This window comes from Protopterus annectens, chromosome 12.part0, assembly GCF_019279795.1.
Source record: "Protopterus annectens isolate FY-2018-M chromosome 12.part0, PAN1.0, whole genome shotgun sequence".
In the NCBI taxonomy this organism is placed as follows: domain Eukaryota; kingdom Metazoa; phylum Chordata; order Ceratodontiformes; family Protopteridae; genus Protopterus; species Protopterus annectens.
Window position 1 is genome coordinate 1,148,130,241 of NC_056746.1, and position 24,994 is coordinate 1,148,155,234.

At 42.8% G+C, this 24,994-nt stretch overlaps 1 protein-coding gene across 1 annotated transcript in view; it reads left to right on the forward strand.

The window, feature by feature from the left end:
• The window catches only part of LOC122817037 (transient receptor potential cation channel subfamily C member 4 associated protein), a gene marked incomplete in the record, with an annotated part of 2,826,501 nt that overhangs the window by 1,851,204 nt on the left and 950,303 nt on the right, over positions 1-24,994 (forward strand). The window contains 1 exon segment of the mRNA XM_044090168.1: positions 22,510-22,568. Coding sequence (XP_043946103.1) covers positions 22,510-22,568 — 59 coding nt within the window.

Below are 24,994 nucleotides of genomic sequence, written 5' to 3' on the forward strand. Positions count from 1 at the left end.
CCAAGAGCTTATTTAGCACATTCTTCGGCTACATCTTCAACCTTCTTTAGGAATTAATCAGTTAGTGATGTTTGCACTGCAGCAACTTGGTGCACAATACATATTTTTCAAGCCTTGTAACCAAGATCTGCTTTCAAGATCCAGAGCTTCCTTTGAAGTATCCATCCTCAAGGATCTCTTGTTATGGTGCTACACAAGTATTTCAGTAGCTGGGTATTCTGACCCATCAATCAAATTGGATGGGCAGAATGAAATGGATTTGGTAGTTAATTTGCTTAATACAATGCTGGATTCATTTGTTCCTGTCCTTCCAATACAACATCCCTTTCACTATCCCTCCTTTCATTGCTGTGTCTGAGGATTTTGAAAAAGTTTGGTGGAGTTTCTGGCTTTCTGGTTTATATGTTGTATTTTTTATTTATATATATATATATATATATATATATATATATATATATATATATACATATACATACATACACCACGACGTCCCACGCTGTCTGTTTTGTGCCTTAACGCCCGAACCATTCGTCGTCTGGCTATCTTTGTTGCTAAATTCTTTCACTCGTTCTCTGTATTCTGAAATGGCTTCAGTAAGCCATCTGACTACCTATCTTCCAAAAAACGTAAAGATAGAGACAGACCGCATAGGTCCAAAACTGCTGACGACGCTTCCGTTAAGCTAGTCGCCAGTCTGCTGGTACTCAGTGAGGCTCTTTTGCAGCCTCTTCTCTGGATTTGCAGGCCTCTGCTGAGACCCATTCGTAGTCCGGTATGCCGCGAGATGTTTCTTTGACTATGGAACCTGCGGATGTCTCTACCTTGTATAGGTCCGGAGCTGCTGTGCAGGCACTGGCTTTCTGAGGGTGTATTCCAACCTACCAGTGTTCGGATCAAACTGGCAACTTCATTTTTAGCCGAAACTACCGATTTTCTTAGGCCAAGAGTACGCACTACATCTAGAAAACAGATGACCAAATCGCATGCTCAAGCTTCCATGCCACAAAAAACAAATGCTTAGAATGGCTTATGACCTTAACATCCTAAGTAGGAGAAGCCAGCCTTCCACTGCTAAAAGACAAAGAATTGAGTTTCCTAATGATTCTACAGACCAGGAGTGCAATGACTCTCACCCTTCTGATTATCAGGACATGCCCTTATCAGCCTATGAGGATTCAGATGCAGATGAATCCATTCTCTCTGCCTCCCCTCCAGAGGATTTTTCTTTTGATGAAACCTTGCATACTTTAAGAGAGCATTTCCGCTGGGAATGCCAAAACTATCCTCAGTCCAAAAAGAAACTCTGAGAATTTTTAAAGTTGCCTCAGCACAGGCCTCTAGCTATACCCCCTGTCCTTGATGATTACCCCCGGCCCCTAGGAAACCTGACAGGTACTACAGAGTACCTGATTCCCACAAATTTCTCTTTAAGAATCCCACTGCTGATCCAGAGACCATTTCCCAGGGACCTAAAAGTATTAAGGCTACTACAGCTAAAAATCCTACCCCTTCGGACAGGGATTCCAGAGCTTTAGACAGATGGGGTAAGAAGCTATATACCTTTGCAACTCTTGCCATCAGGGCATTGAATTGCCAGTTTCACATGTTGAAGTACCAGTAACATATTATGGAACTAATTAAACAAAAAATGTTGTTACTTCCAGGTTGTGCAGAAAAAAACATTTACAAGAGCTAATGCATTCTGCAAACCAAGTTAGTAAGCATACTTTGCAGTGTGGCTTTGATGCCCTAGTAGCTTCTTGCAGGGCTGCAGTCACTGGGTCTGTACTGAGAAGGCATGTTTGGCTGAAGGAACAAACATTGCTAGATCATGTCAAATCCAAATTACTACATGCTCCTTTAAATAAGGACTTTTTGGCACCAAAGCAGAAGTTGTTCTTAAAAAGATGGAAGAAAAAGCTAAATCTATGCAAACTCAAAGAATTCTTACAAGTGCAGCCATCTAGATTCAGTAGGCATTGGCCTTCAAAAAACTGGTCCTTTCCAGCCCCTTCCAGGCCTTCCCAGACCAAACCCAGGGGGAACAGGCCACCCAGACTACAGTCTCAGGGTATGCAGAGATCTAAACAATGGAGTGCCCGCACCACAAAAACAAGGAGTGATAAGCCACTCCCTTATGGAAAAAGTTCACAATGACTTTTCAGTTATCCTTCCCAGCCCTGCCCATTTACTTGTGCCCTTAGGGGGAAAACTTGCCCTTCATGCAAAAAACTGGATGTTCACTACTCTGGACCGATGGGTCCGAGATACTGTATCCCAGGGGTACAAATTCTGCTATCATTCACTGCCAACCCCAAGCGGGTTACCAGACCTTCCTTCAAACCAGTGGGGAGTGGCTCAAAAGCAAGTACTTTTCCTGCTCAATATCAGAGCCCTTCAACCTGTTCTAGTAGAACAAAGGGGTTTCTACTCAAGACTTTTCCTGGTGCCCAGAAAAGAGGGCTCTTGGCGCCCAGTCCTGGATCTGTCAATTCTCAACACTTTAATGGTGGTCCGAAAATCCCCATAAGGGAGTCACGACATTTCTGGATAATTAAATCTTGAGCCAAAATATTTAGAAGCAAAAATATACCGACGTTTAATACTGTGTTGATTAAATTTAGCACAAAACCAACAGCAAGGCATGTTGTGGTCAGGGCCTAGGCAAGGAATACAGTACAAATGAAAATCCTTATGAGGTATTTGCTTCCCACAAGTAAGGCAATTATTAACTTTTACTGACATCGATAAGGAGCAAGAAAGTTTCCCCAGTGGGGTACTTAGCTTTTAGTTGAAGACTTCCGTTCTGAAACTCAAACGAAAATTTCAGGAGTCGGCTAACCGGCACTTGTGAACTGCTACTGCTTTGGGCACCGCGTGGCAAGAAAGACTGATGTAATGGCATTGGCTGCATGTTTTATACCCCTGGCTACCTGACGTCATGGAAGAAGGGACAGCATCCGACACAGGACCCAAGACTTTGTTAATCAGGCCAACTGAGGGCAACCTGCCAGCAGATTACCCAAATGTAATGACTGAATAGTGAATACACTCGAACATCTACATTTATGGTAAGTGTACACAACTGTACTTTCTCTGCACTTCCTTTTGGCTTATCTACTGCACCCAGAGTAGTCACAAAGTGCCTGGCTCCATCCATTGCATACTGCAGGCAGGGAAATATCCAAATTTTCCCATACTTGGACTGCTTGATTCAGGCGGACAGTCGGGAATTGCTACTTCAGCACCTGGCATTTGTAAAAAGCCTTCTCACTTCATTGGGGTACACCATCAACAAAAAGAAATCACAACTGGTTCCCAGTCAAAAGAATGTTTTCCTGGGAGCAAGCTTGGACACAACTTCCCAGATGGTATTTCTCACTTCAGAAAAACAGATCTGACAAACTACTTCAAACAAATGGCCAGCAGAACCTAACTATCTGCAAGGAAAATACTGCAAACCCTAGGGTTCATGGGCTCATGTATTCTGCTAATTCCATATGCAAGACTGCATATGAGGAAACTTCAATGGTACTTAAGTCTTTGGTGCCAACATTCTAAGAACCTGGAAACAGTCATTCCTATCATACCTTGTCTAAGGGCAGAGTTCCTTTTGTGGGCAGAAGCATGCAACCACAACAAGGGACTGTTTTATTACTCAACCCCTCGACGCCCAAACCCTGACAACAGACACATCAGACTATGCATGGGGGGCACACATGGCAGGCAAATGCATACAGGGCCACTGGAGCCTAGGGCAGAGTCTCCTGCACATCATTCAAAAAGAGATGCTAACTGTACAGAATGCTGTGACAGCCTTCAAGCACCTAATATTTCCAGGACAACTGCTTATAAAAACAGACAACACCACAGTTATGTGGTACATAAACAAACAGGGGGAAACCCATTCTTACCCACTCTGCAGGTTAACCATGGCCCTGTGGAACACAGCCTTGAGCAACCAAGTGCATCTACTAGCTTAATTCCTGCCAGGCAAATAAAATTCACTGGCAGATGACTCTAGCAGAAATCTCCTAGACCCAAACGAGTGAAAATTGGAGCCCAACACCTTCAACCTTCTGATCCAGAGGCGGGGGACACCGGAGGTGGACCTCTTTGCCTCCCCTGAGAACCACCAATTAAGCAAATACTGCACCAGGAGCCCTTGCAACAGGGCCTGGAAGTAGATGCCATATCCTTTCAATGGGAAAACCTCTCAGTTTATGCCTTTCCCCCTCTGCCTCTTCTCTCAAGGGTACTACTCAAGATAAAACAGGACAGACCAAGGGCAGATGTTCATCGTGTTTCACTGTTGCAGTCATTACACTTGGGTTATCCTGCTGGCAGGCTACCCGCAGTTGGCTTGAATTCCAAAGTCTTGGTCCTGTGTCGGTTGCTGTCATCTCTTGCCTGACGTCAATGCGCCAGGGGGTATAAAAGATGCAGCCGACGCCATTTTCTTCAGTCTTTCTTGCCGCGCAGTGCCCGAAGCAAAAGCAGTTTGCAAGTGTCGGTCGGCCGACTCCTGAGATTTTCGAATTTCAGATCTGAAGTCTTCATTAAAGTTAAGTACCCCATTGGGGAAATGTTTTTTCTTGCTCCAGACCGATGTCAGAAAAAGTTAACAATTGTATTTCTTGTGGGAAGCAAATACCTCATAAGGATTTTCACTCTTACTGTATTCCTTGCCTAGGCCCTGACCATGACGTTGCTTGTTGTCGGTTTTGTGCTAGATTTAGCCAATGCACTATTAAGCGTCGGTACAATTTTGCCTTTCATTACTTCGGCCGAAGATTCAATTATACAATGCCGGCGGAACAGCTGACCGGAGTTTCTAAAAAATGCAAGGATAAAGACAAGGACAGGCATCTGAGGTCCAAAACCGATGAGGCTTCCGCTAAGCTAGTCGTTGGTTCGCCGGTTCTCAGTGAGGTGCTTTTGCAGCCCCTGACACCCGCTACCTCAGAGCCACGGGCCGCTTCCGACTCCCTCGTGGAGAAGACTGGGCCTCTGGGAACTCAAGGTATTGGATCCTCTAAAACTGTTCCCTCAGATGGGTCTGGAGCCGCTGTGCAGGCATCGGCTTCTGAGGGTGTTTTCAGACCTACACAGTTATATGTAAAGCCATCTTCAGCTTCAAAGCCAAAGACTAAAGCAGCTCTAAAGACAAAGAAACAAGTACAGCATTCTCCAGGACAGACTTCCATGCCTAAAAAACAGATGCTCAAAATCGCCGAAGACCTTATTACTTTGATCAGGGGTTCCCATCCCCCTCCTGATAAAGAGGCCTAGGCAAGAGACAGAATATGAATCTTCAGATCAGATTTCCATTTCCTCTGATTCCTCCTCTGAACAGGAATACTCCCTTCCTCCCTATGAGGATTCTGATGCTGAAGAATCTATTCCTTCAGCTTCTCCTCCTGAAGATTACTCCTTTGGGGAAACCCTGCATACTATGAGGGAGCACTTTCATTGGGAGAGCCAGGATTATTCAGAATCTAAGAAAAGGTTCAGAGATTTTCTTTTACTTCATCAGCACAGGCCACTTGCTATTCCCCCTGTTCTGGACATTGTAGAAGATGCTTTTTCAGAGTCCTGCCTGTCTCCAGACTCTATACCCCCTGCACCTGTTAAGCCAGACAGATACTACAGGGTCCCAGACTCCCATAAATTTCTATACAAAAACCCTGCTGCTGACCCAGAAGCCATATCTCAGGATCCTAAGGGAGTCAAAGCTTCCACTGCTAAAAAACCTGTTCCCTCTGATAGAGATTGAAAGGGCACAGGATAGATGGGGGATAAAAGTTTACACTTCTGCTACTTTGGCTGTAAGGGCTTTAAATTGTCAATTTCATATGCTTAATATCAGCAATACTTAATGTCACTGTTGACAGAAAATGTTGACTAGCTCTGAATGTCCAGAAATCAAGGAAATGTAGGATTTATTGCATGCAGCTGAACAAGTGGGAAAACATACTTTGCAATGTGGTTTTGATTCTTTGGAGTCCTCTTCTAGGGCCACTGTAACGGGTTCTGTGATTAGGAGGCATGCTTAGTTAAAGGAACAGAATCTGCCTGATCATGTTAAAATTATTAGATGCTCCATTATAGCATGATACTTTGTTTGGTGTCAAGGCAGAAGAGGTGTTGAAGAAAATGGAGGATAAAGCGAAATCTGTGCAGACAGTTAAGGATTTCTTACAGGTACAGCCACCCAGATTTATCAGGAACTGGCCTTCAAAAAATTGGTCCTTTCCAGTGTCAGGCCACAAAGAGGCAGATACAGATGCCCTAGAGGCAGATCCCAGCCCCAAGGCTCATATAGGCCTAAACAATGGAGTGCTAAATGCGGAGAAGACAAATCTCAATCTTATAGGAAACAGTCCCAATGACTTTCCTCTACCAGCACCAAGCACTTATATTTTGGAGGCCCCCTTAGGGGGAAAACTAGCACTTTTTTCACAAAACTGGCACATGATCTCACAGGACAAATGGGTCTTGAATATAGAGTCTCAGGATTACAGGTTCCACTTTCACACCCTGCCAAAGGCAAAAGGCATGCCACACCTGCCACACAATCAATGGGCAAAGGCACAAAAGCAAGTTTCATCCCTCATGGACATGAGGGCCATACAGCAAGTACCACTACAGGAGCAGGGACAAGAATTTTACTCACGACTTTTTTTGGTACCCAGAAAGGACAAAGCCTGGAGACCAATACTGGACCTGTCTATTCTAAACACTTTTCTGGATGTTCCAAAATTCAAAATGTTGACTCTGCAGCAGCTTCTGCCCATGCTGGGCTTGAAGGCTTGGCTTGTAACCTTGGACCTAAAAGAGGCATACCTGCATGTCCCAATCAGACAGTCTTGCAGAACATACCTCAGATTCATAGCTGGCTCAATGCACTACCAATTCTCTGCACTGCCCTTTGGCATAGCAGAGAACAAGAACATTCTACTAAAGCATCTGGCGTTTGTAAAAAGATCGTTACTTTGCCTAGGGTACACAGTAAACTAAAAGAAATCAAAACTAGTACCCTGTCAAGAGATAATATTTCTGGGTGCAAGCTTAAATACAACTGCCCAGATGGCTTATCTCACGCCAGACAAACAAAGGTAACTGACTTCTTACTTCGAAATGTTGGCAACAAAAGCCCAGTTGTCTGCAAGAAAAATTCTGCAGGCTTTGGGCTTCATGGCATCCTACTTTGTTAATTCCATATGCAAGGTTGCATATGAGGAAACTACAGTGGTATCTAAAAAGTGTTTGGACTCAACATTGCTACAGCCTGGAAAAACTAATTACCCTCATTCCCTTCCTGCAGCAGGAGTTTCGATGGTGGGCATAGGCCTGTCACCACAACAAGGGACAGCCTTTCACTCTACACACTGCCAGGCAGACAATAACAGATGCATCAGATTATGCCTGGGGGGCCCACATGGCTGGAAAATGTATTCAGGACACATGGCCCACAAGCCAAATGCATCTTCATATCAATCTAAAAGAAATGCTGGCTTTCCAGAATGCCCTGACAGCTTTCAAGGATCTGCTTCATCCAGGGCAACTGCTGATAGACTGACAATACTACAGTCATGTGGTACATAAGCAGGGAAGCATGCATTCCTACCCCCTCTGCAGACTAGCCTTGATTTTGTGGAACACAGCATTGACTTATCAAGTGCACCTGCAAGCACAATTCCTGCCAGGAAAGACAAATACTCTGGCAGATGAACTAAGCAGAAACCTCATGGATCCTCACGAGTGGAAACTAGATCCACAAATCTTCAGCATAATAACAAGGAAATGGGGATGCCCAGACATAGATCTATTTGCCTCCCCTCACAACTGCCAACTACAGAGATTTTGTACAAGGACATACCACAAGCTAGCATGGAAAGTGGATGCTCTATCATTCAGCTGGAAAAACCTTGCAGTATATGCCTTTCCTCCACTACCTCTCCTCCCCAAGGTGCTCCTAAAGGTCAGACAAGAGAAGCCAAAAATGATCCTGATTGCCCCAGACTGGCCACGCCAGCACTGGTACCCAATCCTAAAGAGCTTGTCTCAAGGCCTAGCCTGGACATTACCTCAAATTCCTCATTTACTGACCCAACAAAACAATCGGATATTGCACAGGCAGCTCAGAACCCTAAATCTGGCTGCATGGCAGATAATGTAACCATTCAGAACACACCTCTCTCCAAAGTAGTTATGGATGTTATTCAGGAGGCCTAGCACCGGAAAATCATATGCAGAAAAAGTGGAAGAGATTCTGTGCTTGGAACAAGGCACAAGGAATTGACATGCTTGTACCAAATATTCCTCAGATTTTACAATATCTAACTGAGTTGATGGACAAAGGCCTATCCTTTTATTCTGTTAAGATACATGCCTCTGCCATTTCAGCTCATTATAATACGGACCCACCTATTTTTTCACATCCACTACTAAGGCAGTATCCCAGAGGGGCCAAAAGCATTAGACCCCAAAGAAGAGCACCAATACCTGCATGGGACCTCAACTTTGTCTTGGAAAAACTGACGCTGCCTCCTTTTGAGCCAGCCAATACAGCTGAAATAAAATTCTTATGGAAAACAGCTCTGCTCTTAGCAATAACTTCAGCAAGAAGAGTCTCAGAGTTACAGGCACTAATGGCGGTTGAACCTTTCATAATTTTCCATCCGGACAGGGTTTCTCTGAGGACGAACCCAACATTTATGCTTAAGGTAGTGTCCAGTGTGGCTCTTAATCAAACAATTCACTTGCCTACCATTTATCCAAACCCACAGAATAAAGGGGAGAAACTTCTACATTCTTTGGACATACACAGACAGCTACGCTTCTACTTGGACAAAACTAAAGCTTTCAAAAAGTCTGAGCAACTCTTAGTGGCATATGCTGCAGGATCTCAAGGAAATCTATGTCAAATCAGACTATTTCCAAATGGATAGCCAACTGCATTTGTTTCTGCTATTCTCCACATGGCAAATCAGTGCCTAAGGGCATCAGGCCACATTCAGAGCAGCAGCTTCAGCAGCCTTCCTCAGAGGAATACCAACCAAGGACATTTTGGAGGCTGCAACTTGGACTTCAGTGCACACTTACAAAGTACTACCACTTACCCTTTTACTCTAAATCCAGAGCAAGCTTCGCCACTGCAGTTCTGCAGGGCCTGATGGCCTCTCCTAATTCTATTTAGGCCCAGCCACCCAACCTCAGCTTTGGGATTCAACCCAAGTGTAATGACTGCAACAGTGAAACACGATGAACAGAGTACAGTTGTGTACCTACCATAAATGTAGATGTTAGAGTGTATTCACTGTTGCAGTCCAGGTTACCCTCCCACCATCCCCCTTTCCTTCCTGGGACTTATCTGTACTTCTCTATGTGGTGTATTTGCTTATAGATGAAGATTGTTTTATTTTAGTGCATGCTCTTTTATTGGCATAATTTCTTAGCCTACCCTTTGGGGGGCACCTGAAATCTGGGGCAAGAAAAACTGAAGAAAATGGCGTCGGCTGCATCTTTTATACCCCTGGTGCACTGACGTCAGGGAAGAGGAGACAGCAACCGATGCCGGACCAAGACTTTGGAATTCAGGCTGACTGCGGGTAGCCTGCCAGCAGGATAACCCAAGTGTAATGACTGCAACAGTGAATATACTCGAACATCTACATTTATGGTAGGTAAACAACTGTACTTTCTTATTGCCCCAGACTGGCCATGCCAGCACCGGTACCCAGTCTTACGCAGCCTAACACGAGTGCCTCCCTGGCACCTTCACTAGACTCCTACCCTGCTGTCTCAGCAGGAGGGACAGATTTTGCATCCACAATTGCAAACCCTAAACCTTGCAGCCTGGCTTTTCCCCGAATACCCCACCAGCAACCACCAGCAAACGGGTGCTGGACGTCATTCTTGAAGCCACAAGGCCTAATAGTAGGAAATCCTATGCTGAAAAGTGGAAAAGATATTGTTCTTGGAATCTGTCTCAAGGGAAGGACACAGCAGTGCCCTCCTTACCTCTAATCCTGGATTACCTAGCAGAGCTACTCCACAAAGGCCAATCCTTCTCCTCCATTAAGATTCATGCCTCTGCTATCTCAGTTCATTATAATACTGAGCCACCTCTATTTTCTCACTCTGTGATCAAACAGTTCCTGAGAGGGGCTAACAACTTAAGGCACCCTAGGAGAGCACCCACCCCTGCCTGGGACCTTAACTTTGTACTGGAAAAGCTCACGCTTTCTCCTTTTGAACCTGCTCCCTCAGCAGAGTTAAAATTCCTATCTTGGAAGACAGCCTTGCTTTTAGCCATAACTTCAGCAAGAAGAGTGTCTGAGTTACCGGCACTAATGGAGGTGGAACCCTTCATTATTTTCCATGCTGACAGGGTTTCCCTCAGGACTAATCCATCCTTTATGCGTAAGGTGGTGTCCAGTGTGGCTTTAAACCAGTCCGTCCATGTGCCAGCCTTCTTCCCTAACCATCAGAATAAAGGGGAAAAGATCCTGCACTCCTTGCATATGCACAGCTCAGGTTCTGCCATGACTGGACTAAGCCTTTCAGAAAATCTGACCAGCTTTGCTACAGGGGCAGAGGGTAAGGCCATTTCAAAACAAACAGTTTCCAAATGGATAGCATACTGCATTAATTTCTGCTACAAGCACCATGGAAAACCTACCTTGCAGGGGATCAGACCACATTCCACTAGGGCTACTTCCACCTCTACAGCATTTCTCAGGGGGAGTCCCTACCAGGGACGTTCTGGAAACTGCAACCTGGAGTTCTGTACACCTTCACCAAGCATTATCACCTACCTATCTTTTCTAAATCCAGGGCTGGGTTTGCTGCAGCAGTCTTGCAAGGCTTACTAGCCAGCCCTAACCCTTCTTGACTGCCTCCACCCTTCCTCAACTTTGGGAATCAACTCGTGTGTGGGTGTGGGTGGGTGTGTGTGTGTGTGATGACTGCAGCAGTGAAACACGAAGAACATAGTACAGATGTTCATCGTGCATACAGCTGCAGTCATAACAGATCGGTTCTCCTGCCGTCAGGCGGGTCCTCGGTCGGCCGAATTCCAAAGTCTAGGTCCGGCGTCGGTTGTCGTCGCTTCTTTCCTGACATCAGTGCGACAGGGTTATAAAGGAACCAGCCGACGCCATTTTCTTCCGTCTTTCTTGCCGCGCGGTGCCCGAAGCAGAAGCAGTTCGCAAGTGCCGGTCAGCCAGCTCCTGAAATTACGAAATTTGGAAACCGAAGTCTTCTTAAAAGCTAAGTACCCCGTTGGGGAAACTTTTATTGCCTCAGACCGATGTCAGACAAAGTTAATAATTGTATTTCTTGTGGGAAGCAAATACCGCACAAGGATTTCCATTCCCTCTGTATACCTTGTTTAGGCCCAGACCACAACGTCTCGGTCTGTCGCTTTTGTGCTACATTCAACAAACGCACTATTAAGCGTTGGGCGGAGTTCGCCCAGCATTATTTTGGGAACGCATTTAACTATACTATGTCGTCGGATACTCCGACTCCGGTTTTGTCTAAAAAAATGCAAAGACAAGGACCGACACACGAGGTCCGCGGCCTCTACCGACACCACGCCAAAGCCGACTACACGTGGTCCGGTTCTCAGTGAGGCGCCTATGCAGCCCCTGATTACCGACGACACTTCTTTGACGGTGTCTCCTGTGCCCGAGGTTACAGGCTCCTCGGCCCACACCCCAACTACAGATACCGAAGCCACTCTTGGCGTTGAAACTCAGAATGTGGACATGTCCACCTCCACTCAAGGTGTCTTCAGACCTTCCTCTTCTTTCTCCATCAAGGCTTTCACAAAGTCTAAAGCATCCTTGCACCCTAAGAGACCAGCTACACAGGGCCCATCTACAGGCCCCATGCCTAAGAAACAGATGCTTAAAATGGCTGAGGATTTAATTACTCTAATCAGAGGTTCTCAGCACCCACCGGACAAAAGGCTCAGAGTGGAGGAAGATTCCCCCTCCTCTGACCAGGGCTCCATTATTTCAGAGCACTCTTATGATGAACATTCTTACTCCCCTTTTGAAGACTCTGATGCGGAGGAGTCCATCCCTTCTGTATCCCCCCCTGAGGATTACTCATTTGGGGAAACTTTGCATACTTTAAAGGAACACTTCCACTGGGAAGGCCAGGATTATTCAGATTCCAAGAAAAGGCTCAGGGAATTTCTCTTGTTACCTCAACGTAGGCCTCTGGCTATACCTGTCTTGGACATCCTAGATGATGTTTACTCGGAGGCCTGCCTTAACCCGGACTCTCTACCCCCAGCACCAGTTAAGCCTGACAGGTACTACAGGGTTCCTGACTTGCACCAATTTCTTTACAAAAGCCATGCTGCTGACCCAGAAACCATCTCACAGGGCCCCAAGGGAGTTAAGGCCTCCACTGCCAAAAATCCATTGCCCTCTGAGAGAGATTCCAGATCTTTAGAAAGGTGGGGAAAAAAGGTATATACCTCGGCTACCTTATCCATGAGGGCCTTAAACTGTCAGTTTCATATGCTAAAATACCAACAGTTTTTGTTATCACAATTGAAGAGTAAAATGTCACAACCTGAACAACCAGACTTGAAGGAGTTGCAGGATTTGATGCATAGTGCAGAACAAGTGGGTAAGCATACCTTACAATGTGGTTTTGATGCTCTAGAGGCCTCATGTAGAGCTGCTGTTACAGGATCAGTCATATGTAGGCATGCCTGGCTCAAGGAACAAGCCTTGCCTGATCATGTCAAAGCTAAATTACTAGACGCTCCACTTCAAAAGGATGTACTATTTGGTGCTAATGCTGAGGAGGTATTAAGGAAAATGGAGGAAAAGGCTAAATCAATGCAAACAGTGAAAGAATTTCTACAGGTTCAACCCCACGCTTTAGTAGAAATTGGCCTTCCAAAACTGGTCCTTTCCTGCCACAGACAGACCCCAAAGAGGCAGATACAGGCTCTAGGGGCAGAGGACAATCCCAAGGATCGTATAGAGGCAGACAGTGGCAAGCCCCTACACAAAGAGGTGGTGAGGACAACTCGCAATCTTTCAGAAAGCAAACCCAATGACTTTCCCCTTTGCATGCCAACCAGGTTTCAAACGGCAGCCCCCTTAGGAGGAAAGCTGGCATTATTTTCAAAAAATTGGCATGTTGTCACAAAGGACAAATGGATCCTGGACATTATAAACAGAGGCTACAAATTGCATTTTCACACCCTTGCAAAAATGAGAGGCATGCCAAACCTGCCACACAATCAAAGGGCAGAGGCACAAAAACAAATTGCAGATCTCATAAACATGAAAGCTATTCAAGAGGTACCTACGCATGAACAAGGTCAAGGTTTTTATTCCAGGCTATTTCTGGTGCCAAGGGAGGGAAAAGATTGGAGACCTATTTTGGACCTATCCATCCTAAACACATTTCTACTCGTACCAAAATTCAAGATGCTCACTCTACAGCAACTTCTTCCCATGCTGGGCAAGGAGTCTTGGCTGGTAACATTGGACCTCAAGGAGGCATACCTGCATGTCCCAATCAGACAAAATTGCAGAAGGTACCTCAGATTTCTTGCAGGTTCAACCCATTATCAATTGTCTGCATTGCCCTTTGGCTTATCTACTGCGCCCAGAGTATTCACGAAATGCCTGACATCAGTAATTGCCTACTGCAGACTTCAAGGGATACAAATATACCCCTATTTGGATGACTGCCTGATCCAAGCGGACAGCAAGCACATTCTTCTGAAACATCTGGCTTATGTAATAATGTTATTGAAATCTCTGGGATACACAGTCAACAAAAAGAAATCAAGGCTAATACCTTCTCGGAAGATAATTTTCCTGGGTGCCAATTTGGACACAAACACCCAGGTGGCCTACCTCACGCCAGAGAAGCAGGGGCAACTAATACAATACTTCAGAACACTAGCAAATTGCACCAGGCTGACTGCAAGGAAAATCCTGCAGGCTCTGGGATTCATGTCATCTTGCATCTTACTAATCCCATGTGCAAAGCTGCACATGAGGAAACTACAATGGTAACTGAAAAACATATGGTCTCAACACAGCCACAGTTTGGAAATAATAATACCACTAATTCCATGTCTGCAAAAGGAATTTCTGTGGTGGGCTCAAGCATGTCAAATGAACACAGGTCTTCCATTCAGCAATCCTCAAGCAAATCAAGTTATCACAACAGATGCCTCGGACTATGCCTGGGGGGGCGCACATGACCGATCGGTGCATTCAGGGCAAATGGTCCCAAAAAGAAAAGCACCTTCACATCAATCAAAAAGAAATGCTAGCAGTAATAAATACTATTATAGCTTTCAAGGACCTTCTACAACCAGGTCAATTATTGATACGAACGGACAACACCACAGTTATGTGGTACATAAACAAACAGGGTGGAACACATTCTTACCCCCTATGCAGACTGGCCATGTCACTTTGGAACATGGCCATGGACTTACAAATGGAACTACAAGCACAGTACTTGCCAGGCAAAGAAAACACGCTGGCAGACCACCTAAGCAGGAATATGACAGATCCACAGAAATGGAAATTGCATCCAAAAGTTTTTACAGAAATAATCCAAGAATGGGGAAGGCCAGACATAGATATCTTTGCCTCCCACAAGAATCATCAATTGACAAAATTCTGCTCAAGGATCTTCCATCCAAAGGCCTGGAGAGTGGACGCTCTTTCCTTCAGTTGGACATCAATGACAGTTTATGCCTTCCCTCCTCTTCCTCTGCTGCCCAAAGTTCTATTAAAGACCAAAGCAGACAGACCAAAGATGATTCTCATTGCTCCAGACTGGCCAAGGCAACAGTGGTACCCACTCCTGAAGAGCTTGACGCATTCCCCACCATGGACCCTGCCTCTAATGCCTCTTCTTCTGACTCGGCACAGTTTCAGAACTCTTCACAGCCAGATAAAAACACTCAATCTAGCAGCATGGAAGATTCCTTAGCATCTCAACAGGCCCTACTCTCCAAGGAGGTGCAGGATGTCATTTTGGAGGCCAGAAGGCCATCAACTAGAAAAGCTTACTCCACAAAATGGAAACGTTTTTGTGTCTGGAATGAGAAAAAGGGGCAGGATCCTGGAAAACTGAATTTACCTCAAATACTACAATATTTGGCTGAACTGCTAAGCAGTGGACTTTCTTTCTCCTCCATCAAAATACATGCCTCAGCCATTTCTGCAGAATACAACACTGATCCACCTTTATTCTCTCACCCTCTCTTAAGACAGTTCCTTAGAGGGGCTAAGAATTTAAGGCCTCCAAGGAAACAACCAATACCTGCTTGGGATCTTAATTTCATTCTGGAAAAATTGACCTTGCCTCCTTTTGAGCCAGCTGCCTCATCAGATTTGCAATATTTGTCCTGGAAAACAGCTTTCCTTCTGGCTATCACCTCAGCTCGTAGAGTTTCAGAACTTCAGGCTCTCATGGCTGTCCAGCCCTTTATCATCTTCCATCAGGACAGAGTTTCCTTACGAACCAACCCGACCTTTATGCCTAAAGTGGTATCCAGGGTAGCTTTAAATCAGGCCATACATTTACCTACTTTTTATCCTAATCCTCAAAACAAAGGGGAGAGATTACTGCATTCATTGGACATCCACAGACAGCTGCGTTATTATTTAGACAGAACAAAGCCTTTCAGAAAATCAGAAAAGCTCCTAGTGGCCTATGCGGTAGGAGCTCAAGGGAAGCCAATTTCCAAACAGACAATTTCAAAATGGATAGCCCACTGCATACGCTTTTGCTATTCCTTTCATGGCAAAACTGTTCCTACAGGCATTGGAACTCATTCCACCAGGGCCACAGCCACCTCTGCAGCCTTCCTCAGAGGAGTTCCTACCAAGGATATTTTGGAAGCACCAAAAAAACAGCTGCAAAACGTGGAGCAAGTAACACAAACTTGTAGGAAAAAAACACCTTTAATAACAAAGCAAAGCTTTCGGGCAGAACCCTTCTTCAATACTAATACAATCAAGTCTGCATACTAGAAGCTTATATACAGGTCTAAAAGTCGCATGATTAGCAGCCAAGAATCATGTGACGAACAAGTCTTAAAGTGCAAACAGCATAATAAAACTTTAAAAAAATCAATTAATAATATTACGTAATCTAGTTAAAATTGGTTTTAAACTGACTTTGCTGTTAATTCCTGGATGTGAATCAGCAGCTAGTCTTAAAATCCATTCAAATTCCTTAGTCTCAAGGCGATTATTCAAATCTCCACCTCTGGCACTAGGACAATTAAAATCAACAACTCTAAACTTAAAAGAGTGTTCAGAGCCATGAATATTGATATGCTTATATAGTGCATCATTTTCACAACACCGTCTGATTTCTGAATTATGATCAATAACACGATCTTTCAGCTTACGAATAGTTTTTCCTACATAGAACGAGATGCAGGATTTACATGTAGCCAAATAGATAACACCTGAAGTGTTACAAGTAGCTGAAATTTTGAAATTGAATACTTGACCAGTGCTAGGGTGTGTGAAAATGTCACTACCATTACCAAACATCTGTGCACAGGCAATACAGTTAAAACATTGAAAGGTTCCATGCTTAATAGCCAACGTCATAGGCTTAGGTTTATAAAAATCTTTATAACACAATAAGCTTTTGATAGTCTTCATATTTCTATAAGAGAAGCATGGCTTATAACCTACAATAGCTTTCATTTCATCTGAAGCTAATAAAATTATCCAATTTCTTGAGATAATTTGTTTAACCAGGTGACTTCTTCTATTAAAAGTAGTCATATATCTAACTGAAGTCATCTCTTTATTGCTGTTATTGTTTTTCTGGGATGTAGTTAACGAAATATCCTGCCCTTGATTAAAGCTGATAGGTTTCAAATAAGTCTTCCTAGCCTCTAAAATATCAATTCTTGACTTAAGTAGGTGGGCATCATAGCCACTTGAGGTAAATTCCACTATCAAATCATCCAGTTGTAACTTGAATACATCATCATCTGTGTTGAGCCTACTTGTCCTAATAAATTGTGATTTTACCACACTTCTGAAAATATGTGGAGCGTGCATACTACTGTAATGTAAATATTTACAACAGCTAACTTCCTTCTTATATAAAGAAGTATTAAGAATTCCATCATTCAGCTGGATTTTTAAATCTAAGTAACACACAGTATTTTCAGAAACTTGCATTTTAAATTTCAAATAATCAGTTGTGGAGTTCATATAGTCAACAAAAACATCCAGATCATGAAGTGTACCATTCCAAACAATTAAACAGTCATCAACAAATCTTTGATAAAAACTAATATAGGTAGAAAGATTCCTATTACTATACAGATGTTTATGTTCCCATTGGTAAAGGACTAGCTTAGCGTATGTGTTAGCCACTGAGGTACCCATAGCTATTCCTGTTAACTGTAAATATAAAGTTTCGTTAAACATAAAAATATTATTTGTCAAAACAACATCCATAAGACAGCAAATGTTGTCAATGGATTTGAAATCAGGGTTAGGTTGTGTTATTAAAAATTCCTCAGAAGCTCAAGTCCGGCATCATTAGGAATGACGGTAAATAAGGATATATCAAGCTAACTAAATAATGACTTTAGTTTTATATCAGGCTCATTTCTAGTTATACCATTGCTGTAACTTAGATAACAAATCATGTGTATCTTTCAGGATGGTATTACAATTAGATGTGGTTGTAACTGTTTGTGCAAGTAAACTGAAGCCGGTTCTGTAATCCAGCCTCCACCTGAGCGATAGGTCTCATTGGTGGGTTATCCATAGACTTATGTATTTTTGGGATACCATACAAATGAGGTATCAAGGACAAGGTACAGTTAGAAAATGAAACAAATCAAGGTCGATGTCACCATTAAGCTGAAGTTCAAATATTACCATGTTGACATTAACATTTCTTTACATCTGCATGTGTAACTATTTTAAATGCATTCTCATCATTCAAAAGTAGAGAAACAGCTGAAAAATACTTGTCTCGGTCCATTATAACAGGCATACCACCTTTGTCCTTGTTTTATTACAATGTCATTATTATTTTGTAGACTTTTTAATGCTTCATACTCTGCAAAGTCAGATTAAAGTTCTTATTCCTCATGGGCCGTAGGTATAGTTCTCTTATTTGTAGTTCACACACATCATGAAATGCATTCAATATGGGTGCATTAAGTGGAATAAAAGTACTTTGTCGTTTTAGACCGTCTCCCATTGAGTTAGATTTACCAAACATTAGTTTTAAACTCAAGTTACGAAGAAACAACTTTAAATCAGTTAAAGCAGACACAACATTATCACTACAGGATGGTATAAATTTAAATCCTTTGCCTAAAAGAGAGAGATGAGCAGGATTTAACTCAAAAGATAAATTTAATGCCACAACTACTTGCGACTTACTTTGTTGAGTCCTAAAGGGCTCTCATTTTTACGTTTGTTTGCTATGGTTGCCTGTGTTGCATACGACCTTGCAACTGGAGCACGCTGAAACCGTCGTGAATAGATCACCCAGGTCTAGAGGTTCACCTGCAAGGTCGTATGCAACACAGGCAACCATAGCAAACAAACGTAAAAATGAGAGCCCTTTAGGACTCAACAAAGTAAGTCGCAAGTAGTTGTGGCATTAAATTTATCATCTTTTGAGTTAAATCCTGCTCATCTCTCTCTTTTAGACAAAAAATTTAAATTTATACCATCCTGTAATGATAATGTTGTGTCTGCTTTAACTGATTTAAAGTTGTTTGTTCGTAACTTGAGTTTAAAACTAATGTTTGGTAAATCTAACTCAATGGGAGACCGTCTAAAACGGTGAAGTACTTTTATTCCACTTAATGCACCCATATTGAATGCATTTCATGATGTGTGTGAACTACAAATAAGAGAACTATACCTACGGCCCATGAGGAATAAGAACTTTAATCTGACTTTTGCAGAGTATGAAGCATTAAAAAGTCTACAAAATAATAATGACATTGTAATAAAACAAGCGGACAAAGGTGGTATGCCTGTTATAATGGACCGAGACAAGTATTTTTCAGCTGTTTCTCTACTTTTGAATGATGAGAATGCATTTAAAATAGTTACACATGCAGATGTAAAGAAATGTGTGAGTTATGTCAACATGGTAATATTTGAACTTCAGCTTAATGGTGACATCGACCTTGATTTGTTTCATTTTCTAACTGTACCTTGTCCTTTGATACCTCATTTGTATGGTATCCCAAAAATACATAAGTCTATGGATAACCCACCAATGAGACCTATCGTCTCAGGTGGAGGCTGGATTACAGAACCGGTTTCAGTTTACTTGCACAAACAGTTACAACCACATCTACTTAATTGTAATACCATCCTGAAAGATACACATGATTTGTTATCTAAGTTACAGCAACAGTATACTAGAAATGAGCCTGATATAAAAACTAAAAGACATTATTTAGTTAGCTTGGATATCGTATCCTTATTTACCGTCATTCCTAATGATGCCGGACTTGAGCTTCTGAGGGAATTTTTAATAACACAACCTAACCCTGATTTCAAATCCATTGACAACATTTGCTGTCTTATGGATGTTGTTTTGAAAAATAATATTTTTATGTTTAACGAAACTTTATATTTACAGTTAACAGGAATAGCTATGGGTACCTCATTGGCTAACACATACGCTAACCTAGTCCTTTACCAATGGGAACATAAGCATCTGTATAGTAATAGGAATCTTTCTACCTATATTAGTTTTTATCAAAGATTTGTTGATGACTGTTTAATTGTTTGGAATGGTACACTTCATGATCTGGATGTTTTGTTGACTATTTGAACTCCACAACTGATTATTTGAAATTTAAAATGCAAGTTTCTGAAAATACTGTGTGTTACTTAGATTTAAAAATCCAGCTGAATGATGGAATTCTTAATACTTCTTTATATAAGAAGGAAGTTAGCTGTTGTAAATATTTACATTACAGTAGTATGCACGCTCAACATATTTTCAGAAGTGTGGTAAAATCACAATTTATTAGGACAATAGGCTCAACACAGATGATGTATTCAAGTTACAACTGGATGATTTGATAGTGGAATTTACCTCAAGTGGCTATGATGCCCACCTACTTAAGTCAAGAATTGATATTTTAGAGGCTAGGAAGACTTATTTGAAACCTATCAGCTTTAATCAAGGGCAGGATATTTCGTTAACTACATCCCAGAAAAACAATAACAGCAATAAAGAGATGACTTCAGTTAGATATATGACTACTTTTAATAGAAGAAGTCACCTGGTTAAACAAATTATCTCAAGAAATTGGATAATTTTATTAGCTTCAGATGAAATGAAAGCTATTGTAGGTGATAAGCCATGCTTCTCTTATAGAAATATGAAGACTATCAAAAGCTTATTGTGTTATAAAGATTTTTATAAACCTAAGCCTATGACGTTGGCTATTAAGCATGGAACCTTTCAATGTTTTAACTGTATTGCCTGTGCACAGATGTTTGGTAATGGTAGTGACATTTTCACACACCCTAGCACTGGTCAAGTATTCAATTTCAAAATTTCAGTTACTTGTAACACTTCAGGTGTTATCTATTTGGCTACATGTAAATCCTGCACCTTGTTCTATGTAGGAAAAACTATTCGTAAGCTGAAAGATCGTGTTATTGATCATAATTCAGAAATCAGACGGTGTTGTGAAAATGATGCACTATATAAGCATATCAATATTCATGGCTCTGAACACTCTTTTAAGTTTAGAGTTGTTGATTTTAATTGTCCTAGTGCCAGAGGTGGAGATTTGAATAATCGCCTTGAGACTAAGGAATTTGAATGGATTTTAAGACTAGCTGCTGATTCACATCCAGGAATTAACAGCAAAGTCAGTTTAAAACCAATTTTAACTAGATTACGTAATATTATTAATTGATTTTTTTAAAGTTTTATTATGTTGTTTGCACTTTAAAGACTTGTTCGTCACATGATTCTTGGCTGCTAATCATGTGACTTTTAGACCTGTATATAACGTTCTAGTATGCAGACTTGATTGTATTAGTACTGAAGAAGGGTTCTGCCCGAAAGCTTTGCTTAGTTATTAAAGATATTTTGGAAGCAGCCACTTGGAGTTCTGTGCATACCTTCTCCAAGCTCTACAACCTACCATTATACTCCAAATCTAGAGCAGGCTTTGCCACTGCAGTCTTGCAGGGCATTTTGGCTCCTCCTAATTCCAACTAGTGCCTACCACCCCTTTCTTGGCTTTGGGATTCTACCCATCTGTTATGACTGCAGCTGTATGCACGATGAACAAAGTACAGTTTTGTACCTACCATAAATGTAGATGTTCGAGTGCTAATACAGCTGCAGTCCAGGTTTCCCTCCCTCCTTTCCCTCTTGGGACAGGCCTATAGGCTAACACATCCTCATACAACCTGATTGGGGTTTTCATTTATGATGTATTTGCTTGCAACTACTGTATTTTGATTATATAGCACTGCATTATCACACAAATTTATTATTGCCTTCCTTCTGGGGGCACCTGACATCTGGGGCAAGTAAAACTGAAGAAAATGGCGTCAGCTGGTTCCTTTATACCCCTGTCACACTGACGTCAGGGAAGAAGTGACGACAACTGACGCTGGACCTAGACTTTGGAATTCGGCCGACCGAGGACCCGCCTGACGGCAGGAGAACCCATCTGTTATGACTGCAGCTGTATTAGCACTCGAACATTACATTTATGGTAGGTACAAAACTGTACTTTGTGTACACTTACCATAAATGTAGATGTTCGAGTGTATTCACTGTTGCAGTCCTGGTTTCCCTCCCTCCAGCTCCTTGGTTTTCTTTATCTTTCTACCTCTCCTCTCTATGGCCATTCCGAATGGCATTGGTATTTACTTTTTACTGGTGGGGTTCCCCACCATATACTAGCTCCCTATTTAGGGGCTCTTGACATTTGGGGCAAGAAAAACTGATGTAATGGCATCAGCTGCCTGTTTTATACCCCTGACGACCTGATGTCATGGAAGAAGTGACAGCATCAAACGCAGAAGTACTAAGACTCTGGTATTCAGGCCGACTGAGGGCTACCTACAGGCAGATAACCCAAGTGTGATGACTGCAACAGTGAATACACTCTAACATCTGCATTTATGGTAAGTGTACACAACTGTACTTTCTGTGATACAGCAAGGTACATGTGCTATCTAACCTAATAGCAGTTTGTTCCAAATTCCCAGGAATAGAAAGGTGATTCAATTAGTTCACACAAGGAAAAATAATTACATTTCTATCTGATGAGCATTGTGATGACTGACAAACACAAGGAATGCTCTTATTTTTATGGGATGATTGGGAAGTGTCATTTACTTGCACTGTTTGGTAATCAGACTGATGACTGCACATTGAATTTTGTAACTGGTCATGTGTAAAGGTTTGCTTACTAACAATTTTTGGTTTCATTTCTTAAAGGAAATTTCTCTGAAGATCCAGTTTTTGCGGTTGCTCCAGAGCTTCAGTGATCATCATGAGTAAGTAGAAGCAAACAGTTCTGCTCAGGAAATTGATTAGGATAAACAAGTACATTGGCTATTTCTGCTGATACACCACAAATGAAATTATAGACTGATTCTCTTCCATGTTTACTTTTGCTTGTGAAGAAGCATAGTTAATACTTGGTGTACTTCAGCTCAGACAAGATTTTGCTTACTCATTTTGCAGCTGTGCACCTGTACTTCATGCCTGTTCAGACCTTTTGTGTGTGTGTGTAAATCACATGGACCACTGCTACAGGAGGTTTAAGGTATTGCACAATGAAGGCTGTAGTCTGGCTGGATCCAGTTGGAGTGTGTTTGTGTGCACGCATGTGTGTATGTACAGATATATGTTTGTGTATATAGAAAAAGAAATTCATAGTAGGGTTACTACCTTTCCATAGTGCAGTTTCCTAACAAACAGGCCCCACCCCATTCATAATCTAGCCACATCCCTTTTTAATCTAACAATGCTCATCAGCACACGTCTTGAATACCACATGCATTTACTACTAAATGGGAAAAAAGTATATGATGAATCAGATGCAGACAACTTTATGTAGCAGTAATTAATAAAAAAACAGTGCATTAAGGGTTTGCTACGGGTTCAGGCACCTAGGCAGCGAGACATTTCCCTGTAGTACATTTTGGCTGGGGACACATGGCTGAAGTGACATTCAGCTGCAGAGAAATATGGCTGATGTCCTTCAAGAATGCAACTGCAGTCCTAACATGTGGGTTGTCCTGCCTCAGGCAGCCCTCGGTCGGCCGGATTCCAAAGTCTGGGTCCGACGTCGGCTGATGTCGCATTTCTCTCCGACGTCAGAGCGGCTGGAGTACATAAGCATCAGCCGACGCCATTTTCTTCAGTCTTTCTTGCCGCGTGGTGCCCGAAGCAGAAGCGGTTCGCAAGTGCCGGTCGGTCAGCTCCTGTATTCTACGATACCAAAGTCATCAAAAAAGCTAAGTACCCCGTTGGGGACCTTTTCTTGCCTCAGCCGATGTCAGAAATTACTGAAAAAGTTAACAATTGTTTTTTTTGTGGTAAGCAAATACCTCATAAGGATTTCCACTCTTACTGCCTCCCTTGCCTGGGCCCAGACCACGACGTCTCGGCCTGTGTAGCCTGTGCTCGCTTCAACAAGCGCACTCTCAGGCGCCGGGCGGAGTTCGCTGAAGATTTTTTCGGCAATAAATTTGCTTACACCATGCCGTCGGATCTTCCAACATCGCAAACTCCCAAAAAGCGAAACGACCGGGACCGACATCCTCGGCCCGCGTCTACCACTGACTCCATGCCAAAACCTAGTGCGAGTGCTCCGGTTCCATCTGAGACGGTCTCTCCACCGCTCCGAACCGAAGACACCGCATTACCGACTACTCCGATTCCAGACATTCCTCCAACGCCAGTTATAGATTTTCCTCTGGATACCGAAACCGAGGAAATGCCCGAGACCATTGCTGTAGACAAGGTCACTCCTGCACGTGGAGCTGCCAGGCCTCCTATGGCCATGTCTATTAAGGCCTACACTAGGGCTAAGGCAGCCAGCAAAACAAAGCATATTTCTTCTAAATCCTTACCTCAGCCGACTCTGGAGACACAAATTATGTCCATGGCTGCTGATTTAATTAACATGATTAGAGGTTCACAGGCCCATCCTGAGAGAGCATCCCAGCCTCCTCCTGATAAAAGGCCCCGGGTTGAACCCTCTGATCCTACTCCTTCAGATGAAGACTCTGAGGGCTCTGTCCACTCTGATAGCCAGGAAGAAATCTTCCAGACCTATGAGGACTCGGATGCAGAAGATTCCATCCCTTCGGCCTCCCCTCCTGAGGATTTTTCTTTTGGGGAGGTTTTGCACACCATGAGGGAACATTTCAAGTGGCAGGGTCAGGAATATTCTGATTCTAGGAAACGCCTTAGGACTTTCCTTAAGAAACCTCAGCACAGGCCCTTAGCTATTCCTCCTGTACTTGATGTTCTGGATGATTTGTATTCTGACTCTAGTGCTACCCCTGATTCTCTTCCTCCTGCTCCAGCCAAGCCAGACAGGTATTACAGGGTCCCAGAAACTCATTCCCATTTATTCACGGCCCATACTGCTGATTTGGAAACTATTTCTCAGGGGCATAAAGGAGTTTCAGCCTCCACCTCTAAAAATCCTTTGCCCTCTAACAGGGAAGCGAGGTCATTAGAGAGATGGGGCAAAAAGGTTTACACATCCACTACCTTATCTATGAGAGCTTTAAATTGCCTTTTTCATATGTTACAATATCAGGATTATCTCTTAGAAGATTTACAAAAAACATTAGCTTCTCCAGATCCTTTAGACAGGAAGACTTTGCAGGAAGCTGTACATAACACTCAGCAAGTAAGCAATCACTTTCTGCAGTGTGGATATGATGCACTGGAAGCTTCATGT